Source organism: Anabrus simplex, chromosome 1, assembly GCF_040414725.1.
Source record: "Anabrus simplex isolate iqAnaSimp1 chromosome 1, ASM4041472v1, whole genome shotgun sequence".
Classification (NCBI taxonomy): domain Eukaryota; kingdom Metazoa; phylum Arthropoda; class Insecta; order Orthoptera; family Tettigoniidae; genus Anabrus; species Anabrus simplex.
This window is the reverse complement of record NC_090265.1, coordinates 1,086,004,714-1,086,025,620: the sequence shown is the minus strand read 5'-3', so window position 1 is coordinate 1,086,025,620 and position 20,907 is coordinate 1,086,004,714. Positions and strand designations below refer to the sequence as shown.

The 20,907-nt window shown below is 40.3% G+C and overlaps 1 protein-coding gene across 1 annotated transcript in view; it reads left to right on the top strand.

Moving 5' to 3' along the window:
* Positions 1-1,577, top strand: part of LOC136858101 (zinc finger protein OZF) — a 96,788-nt gene extending 95,211 nt beyond the window's left edge. Inside the window, exon 4 of the mRNA XM_068228436.1 lies at positions 561-1,577. Coding sequence (XP_068084537.1) covers positions 561-1,536 — 976 coding nt within the window. The 3' untranslated portion in view covers positions 1,537-1,577. The remainder of the gene's footprint in view (positions 1-560) is intronic.
* Positions 1,578-20,907: the final 19,330 nt, after the last annotated feature.

The window sequence follows — 20,907 nt, the reverse complement described above, 5'->3', positions numbered from 1 at the left end:
TGCTACACTTCAACTTACAGTTGGTAGTGTTGATATCAGTAAAGTCCTGGTGTCGCCATTATCATTCATGCAGCTGAAAATAAAGCACGGTTGTTCAGTTGCTCACTGCGATTATTTTTGGAAACTACTGTGAAATTATTATTTTGTTTACATTTTTCATTCATATCAAAAACTCTGGAATACAAGTGCAATCTTAATACAATCTTAATGATTCATGTTCAAGCTTATTACAATCCTGAAGGAGTCTGACTACACTACACAACTATTTGTAACTGACTTACTCTGCAGATATAACTGATAAAAGTTACATTTGTTTTAGCTGTCATGATTGTATATTCTGACTTATAGTTGTGCTATATTACTTGTATTGCTTCTGTCTGCAATAGAAATATTTGTTGTGCCATAACAAAGGATTTCTAAATTATCTTCAAAAGGCTACACTTACAACCTGAAAATGTATTATTGCAATTAGTTTCTGTTAACATTCTTCTTGATTTAAGCTACTCCTCATACATTAAAATTCTTTCAACTGACATGCCTTTCTTTCTCTTGTGTTTCAGTAAGCTGGACTGCAGGACTAAACAAGAAAGCACTGCTGGTGATGATATTTTAGAAAAGGATCCGTTGTGTCCCTTGTGTAGTGAAACCTATACTTGCCCTCAGCATCGTTCGAAGAAGGAAATCGAAAATTACGAAAAAAGCAATCAAAAGAACATATTCCAATGTGAATTCTGTTCAAAGGTGTTCGGTAGACTTGGCAATTTAAATTCGCACATCCGTATTCATACAGGGGAGAAACGCTATAAGTGTGAAGTCTGTGAGCGTATGTTTAAGCACAAGGCTACCCTCAAGACACATCTTGTAACTCATACAGGAGAGAAGAGATTCGAATGTCAATTGTGTCACAGAACATTTGCACACTGGGGAACTTTGGACAGCCATATTCTAACGCACACAGGTCAACGGAAGTTTCAATGTACGTTATGCTCAAAGGACTTCCTCAGAAGAAGTCACTTAAAGGCACATCTTTTGACTCATTCAGGAGAGAAGGCATTTCTATGTAATATTTGTGGTAAAGAGTTTGGTCGTCGGGGGAACTTGACAGTCCATATGGAAACACATACTGGTGGTAGACGTTTTAAGTGTGATGTTTGTAACAAGGAATTTACTCAACAAGGTAGTCTCAAAGCACACATGCTAATTCATAGTGGTGAAAAGAAATACAGGTGTACTATTTGTAATAAGGAATTCACCCAACAAGGCTCATTAACGAAACACATGTTAACTCATACTGGTGAGCGTCGTTTCACTTGTTCACTCTGTCCCAAGGCATTTACACAGAATGGAACTCTTAAAAGGCACCTTATGTTACATGCCAGGATGGATTCAGGGTCGCTGGATGACGTTGAATTTAATGAATTCACTTCTAATTCAAACAAAGACACTCTTTCAACTGATATACAACCTACATCACCTGAAGAACTGTCAAATGAGTGGAAGCCTGTTGCGCTTGATGAAACAATTTCAAATGAGTAGATTTCATTAGCACTAAATGAAGGAAGTTACGTTGATGGCCATTGCAAAGGACGTGCGTTGTACTGTTAAAGTCTACATAAATATGACTTTCCTACTTTACATACCTTTCCTGAGAATTTATCTCCTTATTTACACAGTAACTTTCCGGGTTCTACGAACTGAATGTTAGCTGTAGGTGGAATGCCCCTTCCCTAGATAAATAATTTTTCATGCATCATGCAATCCAACAACTTCCATGGTTCAGCTAATATCTTGCTAAGCAATTTAGTGTGGTTTTTCTCTGTATTGTATAAACATTCTGGGTGATACAATAGACAGTATGTTTAGGGAAGAGTTTTTGTATACTACACTGTTTTTCCTCAAATGTACATAAAACAGAGGAAACGAATATTAATGTACTTTACTATGAATACACAAGTCTTTAGCAGTGACCAAGCACATGGAATTTTCAATATTATTTATATACTTTTCCAGAAACCTATCCTGATGTATAGAAATGCCTGAAAATATATTTTGCATGGAAACTAGTAATTGTAAGAAAGTGTATATATAAAAGCAGCATGGAGTGATGTATGAATTTAGGATATAAATGTTTCGGGAAATTTGAGTGAGTAACACTTTATTGACATTTAGAAAATCATAATTTTGTTTAATAATGTTTACACTTTTACAGACATTACATGAACAGCCCAATAAACTGTAAATTCGTGAAGATATACGTTAGGGTCATAAATAAATAACATTATTGATGTGTGCGAATACGCCCATTAAGACTACACAAAGTACTTAGAGGCGTGCATTTGCCTTACACTGTGCCCATATTTCTGTCACTCTTTTACTGTGGTTTTCCTTTCTCTCTTCAGACCGGATTGTTCCGGTCTTCTTTTTTTGGTCTTTCCTTTTGGTCAACTTGCCTTTTGTAAATTTTAGATCTGGAGATTAGGCTGTTTTGGACAATTACTGATGTAATTCCTGCCTGTTTCAAATGGGTTTTGATTTTGCCAATCCATTTCATTGTGTCCGTTTTAGCTTTACTACTGTTTTCATAAAATTTGACTATTTGTTTGGTAAGTATGTCTGGATGCATTATTTTAATATGTCCATAGTATCTTAGTCCCGTTTCCTAACGTCCCTGTGAACATTTGTGTATTGTTTGATTTCCTGTATGTCTCTAAGTTGGTGCTGTCCCTTCGTGAGTTTTGGTTCTAGAATTTTTCTTATGATTTTTTCCTTTATCTCAATGTTTTCAATGTCTGCTTTCCTGTTCAAAATCAGCGTCTCTGATCCATTAAGACATTCTGGTTTAAATACTGTATTGTAATGCCTTAGTTTTGTGTGCTTGGAAATACATTTTTGTTATAGATATTTTGGGTTAGTTAATATGCAGTTGTTATTATTATTATTATTATTATTATTATTATTATTATTATTATTATTATTATTATTCCACATGACTAAAAGACCAGAACTATTGAGTGACCAATTGAAAAGTGTGAATTATTATTTTCGGTAAACACAATGTATAACCAGGGATCTTTCACATGCTGATATCTTATGACATGGATTGTTGAATTGATTCACCTAAGGGAAATAAATGTTTGATAATTTCAGATGTGATCATCATAGACTCACATTTTCAGCATTAGTTTTCAAGTCAATGCATTGAAATTATTTTAAGTTCGAAAGATATGGATCACATTGTAGAGCTAGCCTGCAATTATGAAAATAACTGTTGTTGTAATACTACATGATTCATATTCTTGTAATTGACAAGGGGTATCCTGAGTGGAGTTTACAGTATCTCTTGAGTTTTCTCCCCTTTCGTTACAGTGGCTACTGTTGTTGAATATTACTCCACTATCAAGGGACTTATCTTACAAGGGAAATAATCTCTGTCCTACACTCGAATCTTAATGGAACTCGGTAGAGGGGCAGTGGAGAGGTTATTCGATGTTAAAGTGAAAACCATATCGGCCCAATTGAATTTATAATAATATATAATATGAATTGCATGTAAACTAATATGACTCGATGTAGAGTACTTTATGGGAATGCTATGAGAACACAACTTAGAATAAAAAGCTTTATTAAGTTATGTCGATTATCCTTTTAAAACTTCAATTACAAGAAGCTCTGTTGGAGAAAACCGGTCATAAAACTTAATTTTCTTTCGATGATGATGATGATGATGATAATTCTGATAAAGCCTCAGTTATCAGTTATCGAGTTATATGTCTTCTGAAATAGTGTTATCTAGGCGACCTGTATCCATCTCGATATTCCGATTGCGTTGCTGTCTAACAAACGAAGCAGAAATCTACTAGCAGTTTCATATGGCTGAGTTAATATAATTTTGTTTAAATTGCGAGCTTGGGAACAACATGGTTCGGATCCTCTTCCATTGATCCGTTGAGGTAGTTAATCTGTGCGTTAACATGACTTGGTTCATGCTACAATGACAGTCTCGATTTTCTGACCAACGTACCGTGTTGTTGGTAATACCTGCACTCAAAAGTTGTGTGTGCTAAAGCTGATATTAAGTAAATCGAACCTTCAAAAGTTTACCAGACCTTTTAAATTTTTATTTCGAGTACTCTAAGATATACACTAGTGTACAAAATTTAAGCATAAGTTACGAGTAAGCAGGGAAACAGGACAAAAGACCGCAAATCGCACAACATATGCACCTACCAACTTTACGTGTTCGCTCTGTATAGGAAAGGAGTGTTCCCTGTTTTGACTATGGCGTAACCGCAAGGTAAACACAGCCAGTACCTGCGCCTCATATTCCCTCAGTCGTGTTTGCCCTGCTATAGTGTGCGGAGTGTAGCCTCGTGGCGAACGTGACAACATAATGGCATAACGACGCAATCTGGACCCCATTTTGCAGGGTAGAATACTCGGCCGCTTGGACGCAGGCCAGACACAGACCGAAGTCGCCGTACCCTTGAATGTGCCACGAAGTGTAATTTCCAGGCTTTGGAGACGATTTCAAAACACAGGAGATGTTAGTCGTAGGCCAGTGCCAGGTCGACCAAGGGTAACCACCCCACAGCAGGACCGATATCTGGCCTTAACCGCCCAACGAAATCGGAGTGCATCTGCAAGATAATTGTCGGCGGAGCTTGCAGCCGTCTCAGGGGTTGCGGTTTCGCGGAAAACTGTGTACCAGAGGCTCAGAACAGCAGGGCTGTTTGCCCGACGTCCAGCGGTGTGCGTCCCGCTCACTCCAGCACAGAGACGGGCCGGTTTACTGTAGAGCCTTCAACATCGAAACTGGACCATGAATGAATGGAGGCATGTGCTCTTCACAGATGAATCCCACTTCAGTTTCCCGTCGCACATTAATCTGGAGAGAACCGGGTAACCGATACAACCACAGGAACATCGTGGAACGGGACCAGTATGGTGGTGGTGGCGTCATGGTGTGAGGCGGCATCATGTTGAATGGCCGTACGGACCAGCACATCTTCATGGGTGGTCGGAGGAACATTGTTAACGCTCAGAGATACAGGGATGAGACCACATGATCGACTCTTCAGAGGTGCGGCTGTTCCAGACTTCTTCTTAATGAACGATAATGCCCGACCGCACCGCGCTGCTCTGGTGGATGAATTTCTGGCTGGGCAAGACATTCATCGCATGGACTGGCCAGCGAGGTCTGCGAATGTGAATCCTATATAACATGCCTGGGATGCATTGGAGAGGCGAATTGCTTCCCGTGAGCCTCCACCAAGGACCCTCCTAGACCTTCGCATTGCCCTTTGTGAGGAATGGGATCGACTGCCACAAGAGCTCTTGGACCATCTGATAGAGAGCATGCCACGTCGCTGCAGAGCATGTGTGGCCGTTAGGGGTAACCATACACCCTATTAACAGCATATATTTTTGTGGAAGACATGGCCAAGTTTTGTTAGTTGTTGTCAATGGTGTACCTTAACTATCAGAACCTTTCTGACACTGTTTTTATGGACAAGTCGTGTGACATATGGTGTGTTATTCAGCTTATGTTTGTTCAGCAATCCGTCTGACATTGCTATCAGGCGGTATGGCCTCGTTCCTAGTGATTATGCTTAACTTTTGGACACTAGTGTAGTACAGTCAATCAGTGCAACACTTTTACAGTAACAAGGAATGAACGATTGTTGAGTACCAGCCATATTATATAGGATGTAACAAAGAGGTGCAGCTAAGCTTTTCAGGACACATTCCTTACACATGGGAGAAAAAAATATATTATATGTACATTGGTCCGGGAACACTTTATTTCCATGTTACAACTCATTTTCTACCACTACACAGTACATTAATAATGGAAAACACACAGTGAAAAACACATCGGCCCTTGTCCGACTCCTGGACTGAATGGTCAGCGTCGAGGCCTTAGGTTCAGAGTCTCTCGGGTTCGATTCCCGGCCAGGTCAGGGAATGTAATCGCGTCTGTTCAATTCTTCTAACTTGTGGACTGGGTGTGTTTGTCCTAACATTGTCCTCTTCATATGCACACAGTGCATCACACTAACAACCACTATAGAAACTCGCAGTCATGTATACATCTCTCTCTACCTGGGGTAGGCGTCGAAAGGGCACCTGGCCGTAAAGCAGGGCTAACTCCACATATGCGACGCAGATCGCACCCGCGACCCCACTAGAATGTGGCAAAGGTGATAGTAAAAGAGAAGGAAGATTATGTTGTGTTACAGTCTTGGTCTAGTTTGGAAATTGTCAAAATTTGTAGGCGAGTCAAAGGCATAAGTGCTCACCCCCCCCCCCCCCACACACACAACTCTCCCTCGCTGCCCCTCTGTATGATGCAATGTTACAATGTTACAAAAGTAAACATAAGAAAATGAAGGAATAGTCAAAGGTATCCATACAGTCCCAAAACTAACAACACTTTTCAGATCGGTAGCGAAGTCGAAGGGGAAAATAAATTGCGAAGGAAAGGGGAAAATACGGAATCGTCACAAATTCCATTTCAAGCAAGTCCATGCGCAGTAATAATGTACAGGAAGAAACAAACACAGTCGTTGCTGCTGTAAACGTAAGAATAAATAATGATGGTTGTACAGATCCCGAACTATGGCCAATGGCAGACTGGATTCAAAAATGTCCCAATCAGTGCAACTTTATTTTTTGCTACTGGTTTAACGTCGCACTAATTCATCGAAGTTTTCGGTGACGGATGGGGAAGGACCTAGGATTGGGAAGGTAGCGACCGTGGCCTTAATTAAGGAACAACCCCAACATGCCTGGTGTGAGAATGGGAAACCACGGAAAACCATCTTCAGGTCTACCGACAATGGGATTCGAACCATCATATGCTGAATGCAAGCTCACGGCTGTGCGACTCTAACCGTATTGCCAACTCGCTCGGTTAGTCCAGCTTTAGTCAGTCAGGTCGAGATTATAGAAAGTAACAATAACAGATAAAGAAAGTAGGTATTTTACATTGAAGTAGTTTCGAATGGAAAAATTCAACTTCATTTTCCTCTATGCATAACTGCATGTTGTGTAAGTTTCAAGCTCAGCATATCACAAAAAAATGCTACATTGCACCGTATCGACCACGTTACAGCACACTTTATATTCGAGGACAACACAGTACGTCAGCAAGCAAATAATATCAATAATAGTTCTGGAAGATGAAGTTACAACATATTTATTTTTGGGCAATACCAAGGTGGTGGTGGTGATTATTGCTTTAAGAGGAAGTACAACTAGGCAACCATCCTCTATATAACACTAATCAGAAAGAAAGAACGCAAGGGGTTCGACACTTCGAAAAAGGAAGGTATCGGTCAAAGGAAGACAAGGACCACGAAGGGCATGAAAATTAAAGACTCCCTAGGCCTCCATACGTAATACCGTCGGGGTCTGAAAAGAGCAAGAGTTGGCCAAGGGAGGTCGGATAGGATAGATGAAAGTGAGGAGCCTGGCACAAGTAAGTGGAAGCAATGCCAGGACTCAGCTGAGAGCCCCGTGGTCGCCAACCCACGCTCCAAAGCTCAGAGCCCCTGAGGCCCCTTTTAGTCTCCTCTTACGGCAGGCAGGGGATACCTTGGGTGTTATTCTACCGCCCCCACACACAGGGGGAGCAATACCTAGGGTAGCACTCATTGTGCGAAAGCGAACTACGTATAATTAGAGTATTTCAATTTTTGACTTCGCTCTTCACTTTCTCTTCACAAATGCTTGCAAAAGGGAAAGAGAATGCTTCTGAATGCGATTTTTAAAATTGATCAATGACGTATACGCACGTACACTTGTAGAACGATAACGAAGGAAACTTGTCTCACAGCCGAGAGGTACCGTACCCCTCAAATTCAACAGCCCTTTCAAGTTTCTTTGGAAGAGAGCTAATTAGCACACCTTTCTCGTATAGATTTTCCCATAGAGAATAGCTTATTAACATACATGAACAATATAGTCGACAGAGCCGTTGTATAACGAACATGGCATCCTTGAAGTGCAGCACTCGTTGCACGAAAGGAAACTGCATTGCACTACGGGCATTGGAGCAATTGATAGGGTATGGACCAAGAGGGATCTCTGCGAAATATGCAATGAGAAGTATTACTAATCACGTAAACAACGAATGAATTAAAGTGTTGAGCTGCAATAGCAGTTCGCATGGGACGCGGGACGCGCCTTATTCCGTATAAAAACATGTTCTGCTTTCACAAGCACGTCCGTTTTAAGGTAGCGGTGAACTCGGTTGGCGCCGAGGACCGCGCTATCCGTAGACGCTGTCCCGCCAGATCTCACTTATGTTTAAAAAAAAAGGAACAAGCCCAGCAAATTTTCAGTGCTTGATATGAGCTAGTTAAAATAGTACATAACCCTAATATAACATGATGCAAAGTATTTTATGGAAACGCCGGACATGTCCTCTTTTTTTTTCATGCTTGTCCTCTGTCCGGCAGGCATTTATTATTTGCTATTAAATGTCCGGCTTTTAACATACTGCATTCTTATTCATTCAGTTTCCTATTGTTTTCTTTGTTGCAAAGCTATTTTTGTTGCACTTTCACTATCTCAGTCCATATTCTGGATGCCCCTATCAGACTACGTCATTTACTCACTTAATAATAAATCATATCAGTTAGAGCTGTCTGAAGAGCCTGTCACCAAAGTGGTGACACCGCCCGACGTGATCTGAACGTATTCGTTCGGGGCCGGGGAATTCTCGGCGGGGATTCATCGGTCAAGTAATGCTGGCTGCGGTATTACGTAGTTTTGTTTTTGTGCTAGTTGGATTCAGACCCTCTGAGTGAGTGGAGTGTTTGTGATTTTATTATGAAATTTGAATAATATCAGTATGTCATCACTAAAAAGGCGAGACACAAAAGAGGAAATGTAAGTTCTCGGAGGAACTCAAACAGAAGTACCCGTGTTTTAGAGAGGAACGTAACGAAAGTGAGGCGAAATGTTATATTTGTAACTGTTAGAAATAAAGGTGCAGGTAATCTCGAGAGACATATTGCTAGTGAAAAGCATAGAAAAACAATTAAAAGCAGTTCTTCTAGCAGTAATATTGATTCCTTTTTCCCGATTAAAAATTTCCCACTAGACAGGAAAGTTCGGGCAACAGAGGCAACATTGGCATATCTCAATGTTTCTCACCATCAGTCATATAGGTCTATGGACTGCACATCAAAGTTGGATAAAGTTCTGTTTGCAGATTCTGAGATTGCTAACAAAATATCATGCGCTAGAACCAAAATTGAAGCTATCATAAATAATGTAATCGCCCCTCATTCCATTGACATTATCCTAAAACATTGAATAATAGTATTCCTTTGTTCGGAATGGGTACTGATGCTAGCAACCATGGGGCTTTGAAACTTCTTCCTATTGTTATACAATATTTCGACTATAAAGAAAATGGTATTCAAACAAAAGTCTTAGAACTACAAACATGTCCTAATGAAACTTCAGAGACAATATCCAATTATATTTCCGATACTTTAAAGAAGCATAATATTTCTGCTAAATGCGTTGCTTTTAGTGGAGACAATGCAAATGTAAATTTTGGAGGGGCTAATCGTAGAGAAGGCAAAAACGTATTTTCAGCACTTAAATGTAAACTAAATGAACATATACTCGGGGTTGGATGCCCAGCACATGTACTGCATAATTGTTTGCAACAAGGTGCTTATATACTGCCAGTTGATGTAGAGAGTATAATTTTAAAAATCTTCAATTATTTCCATATCTATATAATTCGCACTGAACAACTCAAAGAATTCTGCGAGTTTGTTGAAATAAATTATGAACAGCAAAACAAGGTGATTAAGTTTGTTTCCTGCAGTAGAAAGAATTCTAAAACTGTTTGCAGCTCTAAAGTCGTACTTTCTTTCTCAGCCTTCAAATTCTGTCCCTGCTATAAACAGGTCCTTTTTTGAAAACGAGTTTTCTGAGCTTTACCTGTGGTTTGTTCATTCCACTATGCTCATTTTTCACAACAAAATTTCATACATTGAAAAAGAAACGCTCTCTATAGCAGAAGTGTGTGATATATTAGTTTCAACTCTGGCCACACTGAATGATAGGATGGAAAATAAATTTATACCTCTTGAAATAAAAAGTCTCTGAAATCCTTAATCGAAAATGTTTTCGAAAGAGAATACATTGCATTTGCAGAACATGTTGTTGGTTTTTATGAAACGTGCATTCAATACCTGTTAAAGCTGTGAGGAAAGAGAATATCATTGGAAAGATTCATTTCGTTTTGTCGATTAGCAGTTTCAAACACCTGTTAAACAAAAACCTTCGTCTTATTTCGGTGCTCAACTATGAGAATTTCTTCTTAACGACCGGCACCCTATGATGGAAGAATTTAAGTGTTTCCTATGGATGAAGCTTCATAGTATGAAAGACATTCAGTTCGAAGATGTTCTTCCTTGTCTCGAGTATTTGCAATCTAAAGGTGTGGAGATAGACGATTCTAAACTTTATGACCAATTTTGCAATGTTCAGAATTACACTAGGAGTTTCGAAATTGATAAACAAACAACATTAGATAAGCAGTGGAGTGAGTTTTTCAAATATAGCCCTGACATTGAAACATTTAGTGAGCAGCTTAAAATTTGTCAATTTTATTTCTCTGGAGAGTTTTACAATTATTTATTACAAGAAAATAATTCATCTTTGCTGTCGAAAGTGGCTGCAATCTATAATTACCAGCATAAAATAGCTATAACTCAGCATCTTCATCAACATAAAAGTTACAACGTATGCATTACTAAATTTTGCATGTAAATATTAAAATTCCATTTGTCCTCCATTTTTAGAACATTTTTATTAAAAGTCCTCCTTTTATTAGGAGTCTGTCCTCCATTTAAAAATTTAGAGTTGGTCACCCTAGCTGTGAGAAAAGAGAATACCATTGGAAAGATTCATTTCGTTTTGTCGATTAGCAGTTTCAAACACCTGTTAAACAAAAACCTTCGTCTTATTTCGGTGCTCAACTATGAGAATTTCTTCTTAACGACCGGCACGCTTCTGAAATTCTTACTGGAGTCCATGTGGAGTCTGTCATTGACGAGGCAAGCATGCTATTGGTCAAAGGCCATCTGCTATTGGTCGACAGTCGAGCCAGCACGGCGGCTAGTAGAACTCGCTTCAAATAAATGTGCCGCGTGGTGCTCAATCTTGCGATATACTACAGTGTACTGCAGACTTTCCCCACTTCCATTTGTTTTACGTCATACCGACGCAGATAGGTCATATGGTGACGATGGCATGGTAAATGCCTAGGTGTGGTAAGGAAGCGGCCGTGGCCTTAATTAAGGTACAGCCCCATCATTTGCCGGATGTGAAAATGGGAATCCACGGAAAACCATCGTCAAGACTGCCGACAGTGGGGCTCGAACCTACTATCTCCCGGATGCAAGCGCACAGCTGCGCGAATTGCAGACTTTAACAGCTCACCCCTGTGGGTAGAGGTAGTAATGACACCCATGGTATCTGCTGCCTGTCGAAAGAGGCAACTAGAAGGGGCTCCAAGGACTCTTAATTTGAGAGCGTGGGTTTGCGACCACGGGACTCTTAGCTGAGTCCTGACATTGCTTCCACTTACTTGTGCTCTTAGCTCCTCCTTTTCATCTATCCTGTTTGATCTCCCTTGGTCAGTTATTGTTCTTTTCCGACCCCGACACTATGAGGTTCCGAGGGCTAAAGAGTCCTTCACGCCCTTCGTAGCCCTTGCCTTTCTTTGGCCGGTATCTCCACATTTCAAAGTGTCGGACCCGTTCCATATTTTCCTCTGATTAGTGTTACTAGAAGATGGTTGCTCAGTTTAACTTCCTCTTAAAATCATCACCACTACCACGACAGTCGAACCCACCATCTCCCAAATGCAAGCTCACAGTTGCACGACCCTAACCACACGGTCAACACGCTCGGTGGTAGTAGAATCGTGCGTGCGTTAAAGTTAAAGTTAAGGAGATTTCCTCTAAAATAAGTAGACACTGATAACAGTATAATAATAATACTAATACTAATAATAATAATAATAATAATAATAATAATAATAATAATAATAATAATAATAATAATAAATGGTCGTTCTACAACTGTATGGTGTGTAATGACAAGTTACGAAGTGTTATGAGATCTTGATAATCTACTTGATTTATCTCCCAGCCAATCGAGGTACATTCGATGACTTGATTTATTACTGTCCTTCAATTATTATTATTATTATTAATGATCTATGGAATAGTATTATAAGCAGTAGTTTTTCTTTCTAGATACAAAAAAAGTGCCGGAAGTAAGCCACCCCTTAGAGTGTTCTCCTAGTAATGTTCACTGTTTTAATACACTCGTATCTGATTAAGATCACATACACAGTATCATCTAGTGCTTGTTATACACTCACGTCCATAAGTTAAGGGATCTTAGAGATTGACGGAACCGAGCGAGTTGGCTGTGCGGTTAGGGGCGCGCAGCTATGAGCTTGCATTCGGGAGATAGTGGGTTCGAACCCCACTGTAGGCAGTCCTGAAGATGGCTTTCCGTGGTTGCCCATTTTCACACCAGGCTGTACCTTAAATATGGCCATGGGCTGTACCTTAAATATGGCCATGGCCGTTTCCTTCCCACTCCTAGCCCGTTCCTTTCCCATCGTTCCCGTAAGACTTATCTGTATCGGTGCGATATGCAGCACAGTGTAAAAATAAAATAAGAATTAAATCGTGATCTCGCGAGTTTTTTATTCTAACATTTCAACCTCGACAGTTTTATGGAAATGTATTATAAACTATATAAATTGATATGTATGTTAAGTCCTCAGCCCCAGGGCTGGTTGGATCCTCAACAGTTCCACGATCAGCTGTCAGAGATATCCTAGGCATCACCGAACAGGCGTACTAGGGATGTGAGGAGTGAGGAAGTTTTCTGTTGATCTTCTCACTGTGCCAAAAGTTGATAACATATCAGTCTGCCAAGCCCACTGAAATGCATTCATCAACCGACCCTATGAGCAACATTTTCGCACCATTCATAGCAGGGACTGGCTGCATAAGGATTGGCATTACTGGAATCGCTCATACCTCAGTCACTTTCATATTGTCAAAGCCAAGGGTTAGACTGAGACAGATCAATTGAAAGTAACATGATTGCTCCAGCCCCTACGAAAAGACATAGTGCACTTTAAACACTACGTCTGGGAACAGAGGCACTTAACTTGATAAAATAAACGTTACTGTAATTTATATTTATGAATGTGAGTAAATTGTTATAGTTTATTGGAGTGTGAAGATAAAATGATTTTATTTTTAAAAAACAAATTTCTTAACGTCGCACCGACAGAGATAGGCCTTATGGTGACGATGGGATATGAAAGGGCTAGGAGTGGGAAGTAAACGATCTTGGCCTTACTTAAGGCACAGTTCCAACATTTGCCTGGTGTGAAAATGGGAAACCACGGAAAACCATCTTCGGGGGTTTAAACACACCATCTCCCGAATGCAAGCTAAGAGCAACGTGACGAAACCCGCACAACCACTTGGTCGGTGAATTGATTCTAATCCGACTTTATGAAACAATATGTAAGTAGACATAATGAAATAGGTAAATTTGCTGCCTAATAATGGAATTTATACATTTACTAGTACATAAGCCTGTCATCGACAGTCGAAATTACTATCTATAAAGTAATTGGAAATTCTAAATGGACTAAAACTGTATCTTACGAATAAAAGTTACACTTTCCAGGTTTTATACAGCATTCGAATGGAATCAAAACAGGTATTGTAGTATTTCCTTATAAACCGTATTGAGTGCAATTGTAGCTCGTACGTGGACTTTGACGTGCATGGATTGCATACTCTTGTGAAAACTACATACAACTGCCCGAAACGAATCACCATCAACGTCATATTGTCCTCCCTTCATATCAGCATTGCGGAGAGGTTTGGAATTTAACCCAGACTTCTGCCGGTCAACATTCTGATGGTAAGAATATGTTCAACATACGGAACTCGAACTGGCTAACCTCGGGTGTCAGACTGGATAAACTTGATGCATTAACGACCATGGCCACCGGGTGGGCTTCTGAATTTCGTGCTTATCGACAGAGATAAATGGAAAAGAATGATTCATTCATTTCACTGAAAGATAGCATTTTTTACTAAATAGTTCAAGTGCGATGGTCTTCATTGCATCATTCTTGTAGCCCATATCTGATACCAGTTTAACTCTCCAACATTCCAGTTTTCTCCATATACAGTATCTGTGGAAGGCAACAGAAATCTCGATGTGCGTAGTTCGACCTCATACCATCAAATATACACCGCCAGCATCATAGCGAATCCAATAATAACTTCGCTGATTGAATTGCATTTTTCGTTTTAAAAAGTACAAAAGTCGTGGTCGTGAGTGGTTCATTATATTTTTCTAGTAAACTGGTACCAGTTTCAGCTGTTGAAACCTCATTTCTTCAATATCGCTGTGAATGACGGACAGAATTAGGGATTTTATATAGCCTATAGGCCTATACATGTAGATTTGTGTACACGACTGATGTAAAACTAACCTTTCTTACCAAAGTTTCTTCTATACGAAGAGAAAGTATGATTTTTGCCACCTAGAAAATGCGTATTAGTGAATATATTTACCTACTAAAACTATTTATTTATTTATTTATTTATTTATTTATTTATTTATTTATTTATTTATTTATTTATTTATTTATTTATTTATTTATCTATTTCCTCCACATCTTACAGTGATTAAACCATTCGATCATTACAAAGAACACATAAACACTCCAACCCAAACAATTGAGAAAATAATGAGCTACAAAACTAACAAAAACAAAACAAAATTAAGCTCCCAATCGGAGAACGGAAAGCCATGGTATCACGGCATACACTAAAGCAACGGCAAAACAAAACAAAAATTAAGCTCCTATTCGGAAAACGATAGCTATGGCAACACGGCATAAAGAAAATAAATACCTTTCGGCAAACAAAACAAAAAATAGCCCACCGGTCACACCCTCCATCCTGTTTGGGTCAGCAATACCTGTCTATTCCCTTCTCCCTACCACATCACGCGTCTGAGTAAGCAGCCACTCTCATTGAGCCATATTACAATATGCTCGACGTGTCTGCTCTCTCATTATCCTGACCTATCCTACTGCCCCAGGCTTGCTGACACAAACACACCGCTTCTTCAGTCTGCTGAGTTTGTTACAACACTCTATCTTAAAATACCAATATAATGGTCCGTTATTGGACATTATAAATTTTCCAGCTAACTCATTCCTGTTGCCAGCGTTTCGCCCCCATGTGCTAAGTTGGGCTTATCAGTTGGTACTTAGCACACCCACCAAGACGCATGGCTACTGCATAGATTGGAGGCAACTGCGTAGGCTACTTGGAGCCACCGGCGGTGCCAATGCACTCCGAGAGACTTTGTCTCATTACCAAAATTGATGCCTGCTTGGTCATCAGATGATATAGATGTTGATTCCCAAAGGAAACCTGAAATATTTGTCCCGAATGAGTAAATTTATATTACCAATATAAATGGTCCGTTATTGGACATTATCAATTTTCCAGCTAACTCATTCCTAGTTGCCAGCGTTTCGGCCCGTGTGCTAAGTTGGGCTCATCAGTTGGTACTTAGCACACCCACCAAGACGCATGGCTAGTACATACCGTGGAGGCCACTGCGTAGGCTACTTGGAGCCACCAGCAGTGCCAATGCACTATGACAGACTTTGTCACATTACCAAAATTGATGCCTACTTAGCCATCAGATGATATAGATGTTGATTCCCACAGGGAACCTGAAATATTGGTCCTGAATGTCCCTTTACCGCCGGCACCGCCCAGTTGTTTTCTCCGTGAGCTTGAAGAATGTCATTAATGAATAGTAGAAATAAAATCGGCGATAACTTACATACCTACCTAAGCCCCACCTTACATTCGATCTGACTGCTCGCCAAATTTTCTTCCAATCGAATACAATAATATACCTTCTCGTATAACGCTTGGATCGCTCAGATAATCTTCCTTGACACGCCCACCTTCCCTAGTTTTTCTATTAACGCTCTTCTACTTACCGTATCGAACGCTTTTTCAAAATCTATGGCCGCTAGATACAATTTACCCCCTTTCCTATCCAAATATTTTTCCAGGATCATCTTTACTGTCATTTATACTATATGTCGTCCTTCTGCCCTTCCTAAAACCACCTTGAAAGATTGTCAATATCGACTGCCTCTCCGCCTAGTCTCTTAATCTGTTCGCTAATACGCCTGTATAAACCTTACTCAATGAATTCAGTAAAGTAATTCATCTATAATTCCTTGGTAGATTTTTGCTACCTTCCTTTTTATAAATTGGACATATGATCCCTATTTCCCACTCTTTTTGATACCTTCCCCTTCGAAGATCCTGATAAAAAGTTTAACCATGCCTTCTATCATCTGCCCGTACTTGTCAATTTCCTTCCAGAAACGTTGTTAATACCATTGCTTACCCCCGCTGACTTACTCCTAAGATTACCTATCACTTCCTCTCTCGTAACGTCTTTATCAAGTTCATGTATCCGAACCTGTATGACTCTCCCTAAGGCCACTTCACTCTTCCCCTGATTCCATTTGCCTTCTCCTAATAATTCTCGAAAATAGTCTACCCATTGGTCGCAATCAGTACCGGTACTCAGTTTATCATCCCTCTTCCCCCCGTTACTAATTTTATTTATTCTGTTCCATACTCCTTCAGTTTGATTAAACTTACACTCCTTATTTATTAACTCGGCTTGTTCTCTCATCCAAAGTTTCTTCCTCTGGGCCATTTTTAGTTTGTATTCTTTTCTTATATTACAGAACGCTTCTCTTTCTATACTCCCTCCCTCTTCCTGAACTCTCTTAGGGACTTCATGACTAACTTCCTTAATTATTTACACTCCTTGTTGTACCAACCTTGTTACACCTCTTCTTCCTTCTCGTGACTCTATCCGCCTGTGCTACCCTTTTAATAGCGTATTCAGTCAATGTTATCTTCTCTTAAAGCCTCCTCCCATCCACACCTAATTAATTCCAGCTCATTTTCTATAAAGGTCTCTAATTTCTGTTTTACCTTTACCGTCCACCTATATTTCACATAACTCTTGTCTTTCTCGACAAACCTCTTTTCTCCCCCCTCTACATCTCCCTCGCATTTTTCAATCATCACCCAGACCGGTGTATGATGGGATTACGCCCAGTCACTTATCTCCATCTTCTTAATTCCCTCTAACATGTCTTCCGAGTTCATTACTAAGTCAATAATACTCCCACCCTGCGTTGCAATGAATGTCAGCTTCCCCCCCGTATCCTTTTCCCACCAGCCATTCAAAATATAAAATTTCCCTGCGGTGCATAATTCCAGAACTTTTGACCCATAACCATTCCTCTCCTTATCTGCACTTCATCTTTCTCCCCTCATTGTCATCTTGTCCTCTTGGCTGTATACAGGGCACAGTTCACCTATTCTAGCGTTCCAGTCAGCAAATAACAACATTACATCTTCATCAAATTTCCCCCTTATGATTCGTGTTTCCAATACTAAATCCTCAGAAAAAAAATCGTTAGCGTAAGCGGAGTTCCGAGGGTGAAAATATGCAAAAGCCAAACATCTTCTTTAGTCTCCCTTGTACCTTCCCCATACTGAACTTGGTCCGAACTACCTCTTCCATCTAATTTTCAGTGTCCTCTATTAGTTCACTAATCCCGTCTTTTATTAATAACACTATCCATCCCGGTGTTGTACCCTTGCTGTGCTCTTTTGTTTTTATACTTGACTTCATACCCATTCCATTTTATCACCTTCCCAGTTTCAAGCCACGTCTCTAAAAGCGCCACAAGGTCAAAACTTTCAACCATTTTTATAACCTCCTCATTACCTAACTTGATTTAATAATCCTTCAATATTTACGAACCCTATCTTCCAATCTAGCTACAACGTACTCTCCCGTCACTCCCCATTTTCCCCTCCCCTATGTTTACTTCTCGTTATTATGGCCCTATCTCTTTCTACTCCCAAGCCTTCTTCATCGTACTTTGGAGCGCTCCTTGTCCTTATCCTCAACAGCTTTACTTTTCTTTCCCCATAAATCACTTGAACTCAAACGTCTCCCTTTATTCACGACATCGCGTGTACTTTGACGTTTACTTTGCGCTTGTCTACTTGCAGTTGAACTTTCCGATTCTTGAGGTTCCTCCCTCTATCAGCACTTGCTGACACCTCGCTTCTGCACCTGAACTGCACTATGCATTGACTCCTGTGGTGCGTTCCTCTCTTATCTCGCTGCCCCGCTACGCTTGCCTAGCAACCTGCCGGTCGTCTTGTCTTGGTTCCATAATTTCTTCTTGCTTTAGCTTCTCATCTATCTGCTGCAGCTTCGCCACCGGCCACCATCTGCCGTTGGATACCACCAGCTGTTGGGCCCTGATATGTGCCCTTAGTCCTTGGTGTCTTGCTCTCTTTAGATGCCTCCTTAAGGTGTTCATGCACTTACTGCTGTCACTCCCCATGTCTCTTTTCACCCATATTTTTTCGCCTAGTAGATTACTCGCGTTCCTCACGACAATTTCCGCCATCAAGGTAGATAGCAACTTCACTTTGATTGACCTATTCCTTCTCACTTTTCCCACCCTTTCTGCATCATCGATATCTACTTCACTGAAGTTGATCTTCATCTTGTTCTGTATAACTTCAACCTCCTTATATATGAGATCTACGTTGGTTTCTTTCTCTTTTTTCACTCCATATATGAATAGGCATTTCTTCATACGTTCATGCCAGCTGTTTGCCTTTTCTTTCTTCAATTACACCACCTCCTCTTCCAAATTTTTGACTTTCTATTTCAATTTCACAACTTCTTCCTCTCCTATTTTCTCCTTGATCCTTCTCTTCATATCTTTAAATTCCTTGGTCTGGTCCTGAATCAACTCCCCTATCTGTTCTACTGGACAGACTTCCTTCACCCCCCTCTTTAATAATATCAATATCGTCCCATCTCATATTGCCACTAGTATTCGGGTCGGGGTTTATTTCCACGCCCCCAATAACTAGCAGCGCAGTTACCACAGCTGCCACCAGAACCATCTCTCCCATCTTTCTCAGATCTCCCTTACACTCAATTTTTAAAGTTGTTTTCTTCTTCATTCGCTATTGCCATCTTCCTATCGCGGCCCGGTACTGTTCCACTCCAAACATTACTCGGCACTCTCCCCTCAGCACGTCCGCTTCAGTTGCTTGCTTGAGTTAGACTGCTACTAAAACTAGTATGAACAAATTATTGCTTACAACAGTACGCCAAAAGACAACATTTGGTACTTATGGAAAAAATGTCCTCACCTGCATATTTTTTGAAAATATTTAGTGACATACAGAGCTGAAAATGATGTGCAAATCATAATATAAATGAGTCAAAATATGTGAATTGATGCCCTATTTCAGTGCGCCTCTGTGGTGTAGTGTCTAGTGTGATTAGCTGCCACCCCCGGAGGCCTGGGTTCGATTCCCGGCTCTACCACGAAATTTGAAAAGTGGTACGAGGCCTGGAATGGGGTCCTCTCAGTCTTGGGAGTTCAACTAAGTAGAGGGGGTTCGATTTCCACCTCAGTCATCCTCGAAGTGATTTTCCGTGGTTTTCCACTTCTCCAGGCAAATGCCGGGATGGTACCTAACTTAAGGCCACGGCCGCTTCCTTACCTCTTTCTTGTCTTTCCCTTTCGATCCTCCCATCCTCCCACAAGGCCCCTGTTCAGAGGCCATCTGGGCCAGGTACTGATCCTCCTTCCAGTTGTATCCCTCCAACGCAAAGCCTCACGCTCCAGGACATTGCCCTTGAGGCGGTAGAGGTGGGATCCCTCGCAGAGTCCGAGGAAAAAATCAACCCTGGAGGGTAAACGGATTTAGAAAGAAAGAAAGAAAGAATATAACTTTGCAGATTCAAAATGCTATGAAAATTCTAGCCAAATTATTTGTAATTTAGTGTTTTAAAACAATTTTGTAGGTGCAAGTTTTAAATTAGTGATATTTACGTACAGTATAATTATAAACAAGAACGAACTATTAAACATGACACACGGGTGGCATCATTCTTAATAGGCATACAGAAATATTTTCATCTTTTCGAGCCGGTATAAGATTTTTTAAATGTACACACCTGTAAACGTCTTTTATAGTAATTTTAGTGTAGAAAAATGGTTTCCCCCATTTTAAAACAAATGAAATATATCTTTGTCTAGACAGTTGTGACTTCACCTTTCCACTTAATACGTTGAGTTGTAAATGGTGCTACTCTAAAAAGGTTTTTACTTTATTACTCAATTAGATATATTTCAGAACTAAAAATATAGCGTTTTTATTTGCTGATGGTTGTGATTATTGCTTTAAGAGAACGTTCAATTGTGCAACGTTCGCCTTCGTAGCGTAACTGTTAGTGCTACTAGCTGCCGTCATCAGAGGCCCGGTACTGTCAGAGATTTAAGAATGGCGGGAGGGCTGGTATGAGGTTAAAATGACACACGTAGCTCACGTACACTGGGGATATGTCTGGAAAGAGCTCTACCACCTAGGGACGAGGAAAGTAGTTTTTTCCAGATTCATGGTTAAATGGTTAGCATGCTGGCCTTTGATCCAAGGAGTCCGGACTTCGATTCCCGGGTGGACCGGGGATTTTAACTTTCATTGGTTAATTCTTCTAGTTCGGGGGTTGAATGGTTGTGCCATATTCAGCATTAGAATTCATCTTAGGCAGGGACCTATCCTCACAGATATGCAGCTTGCCTATGGGTATTATTATGCAACCAGCCTCTATTAACACTAACCAGAAGGAATATGGAAGACGCCCGACCTTTGA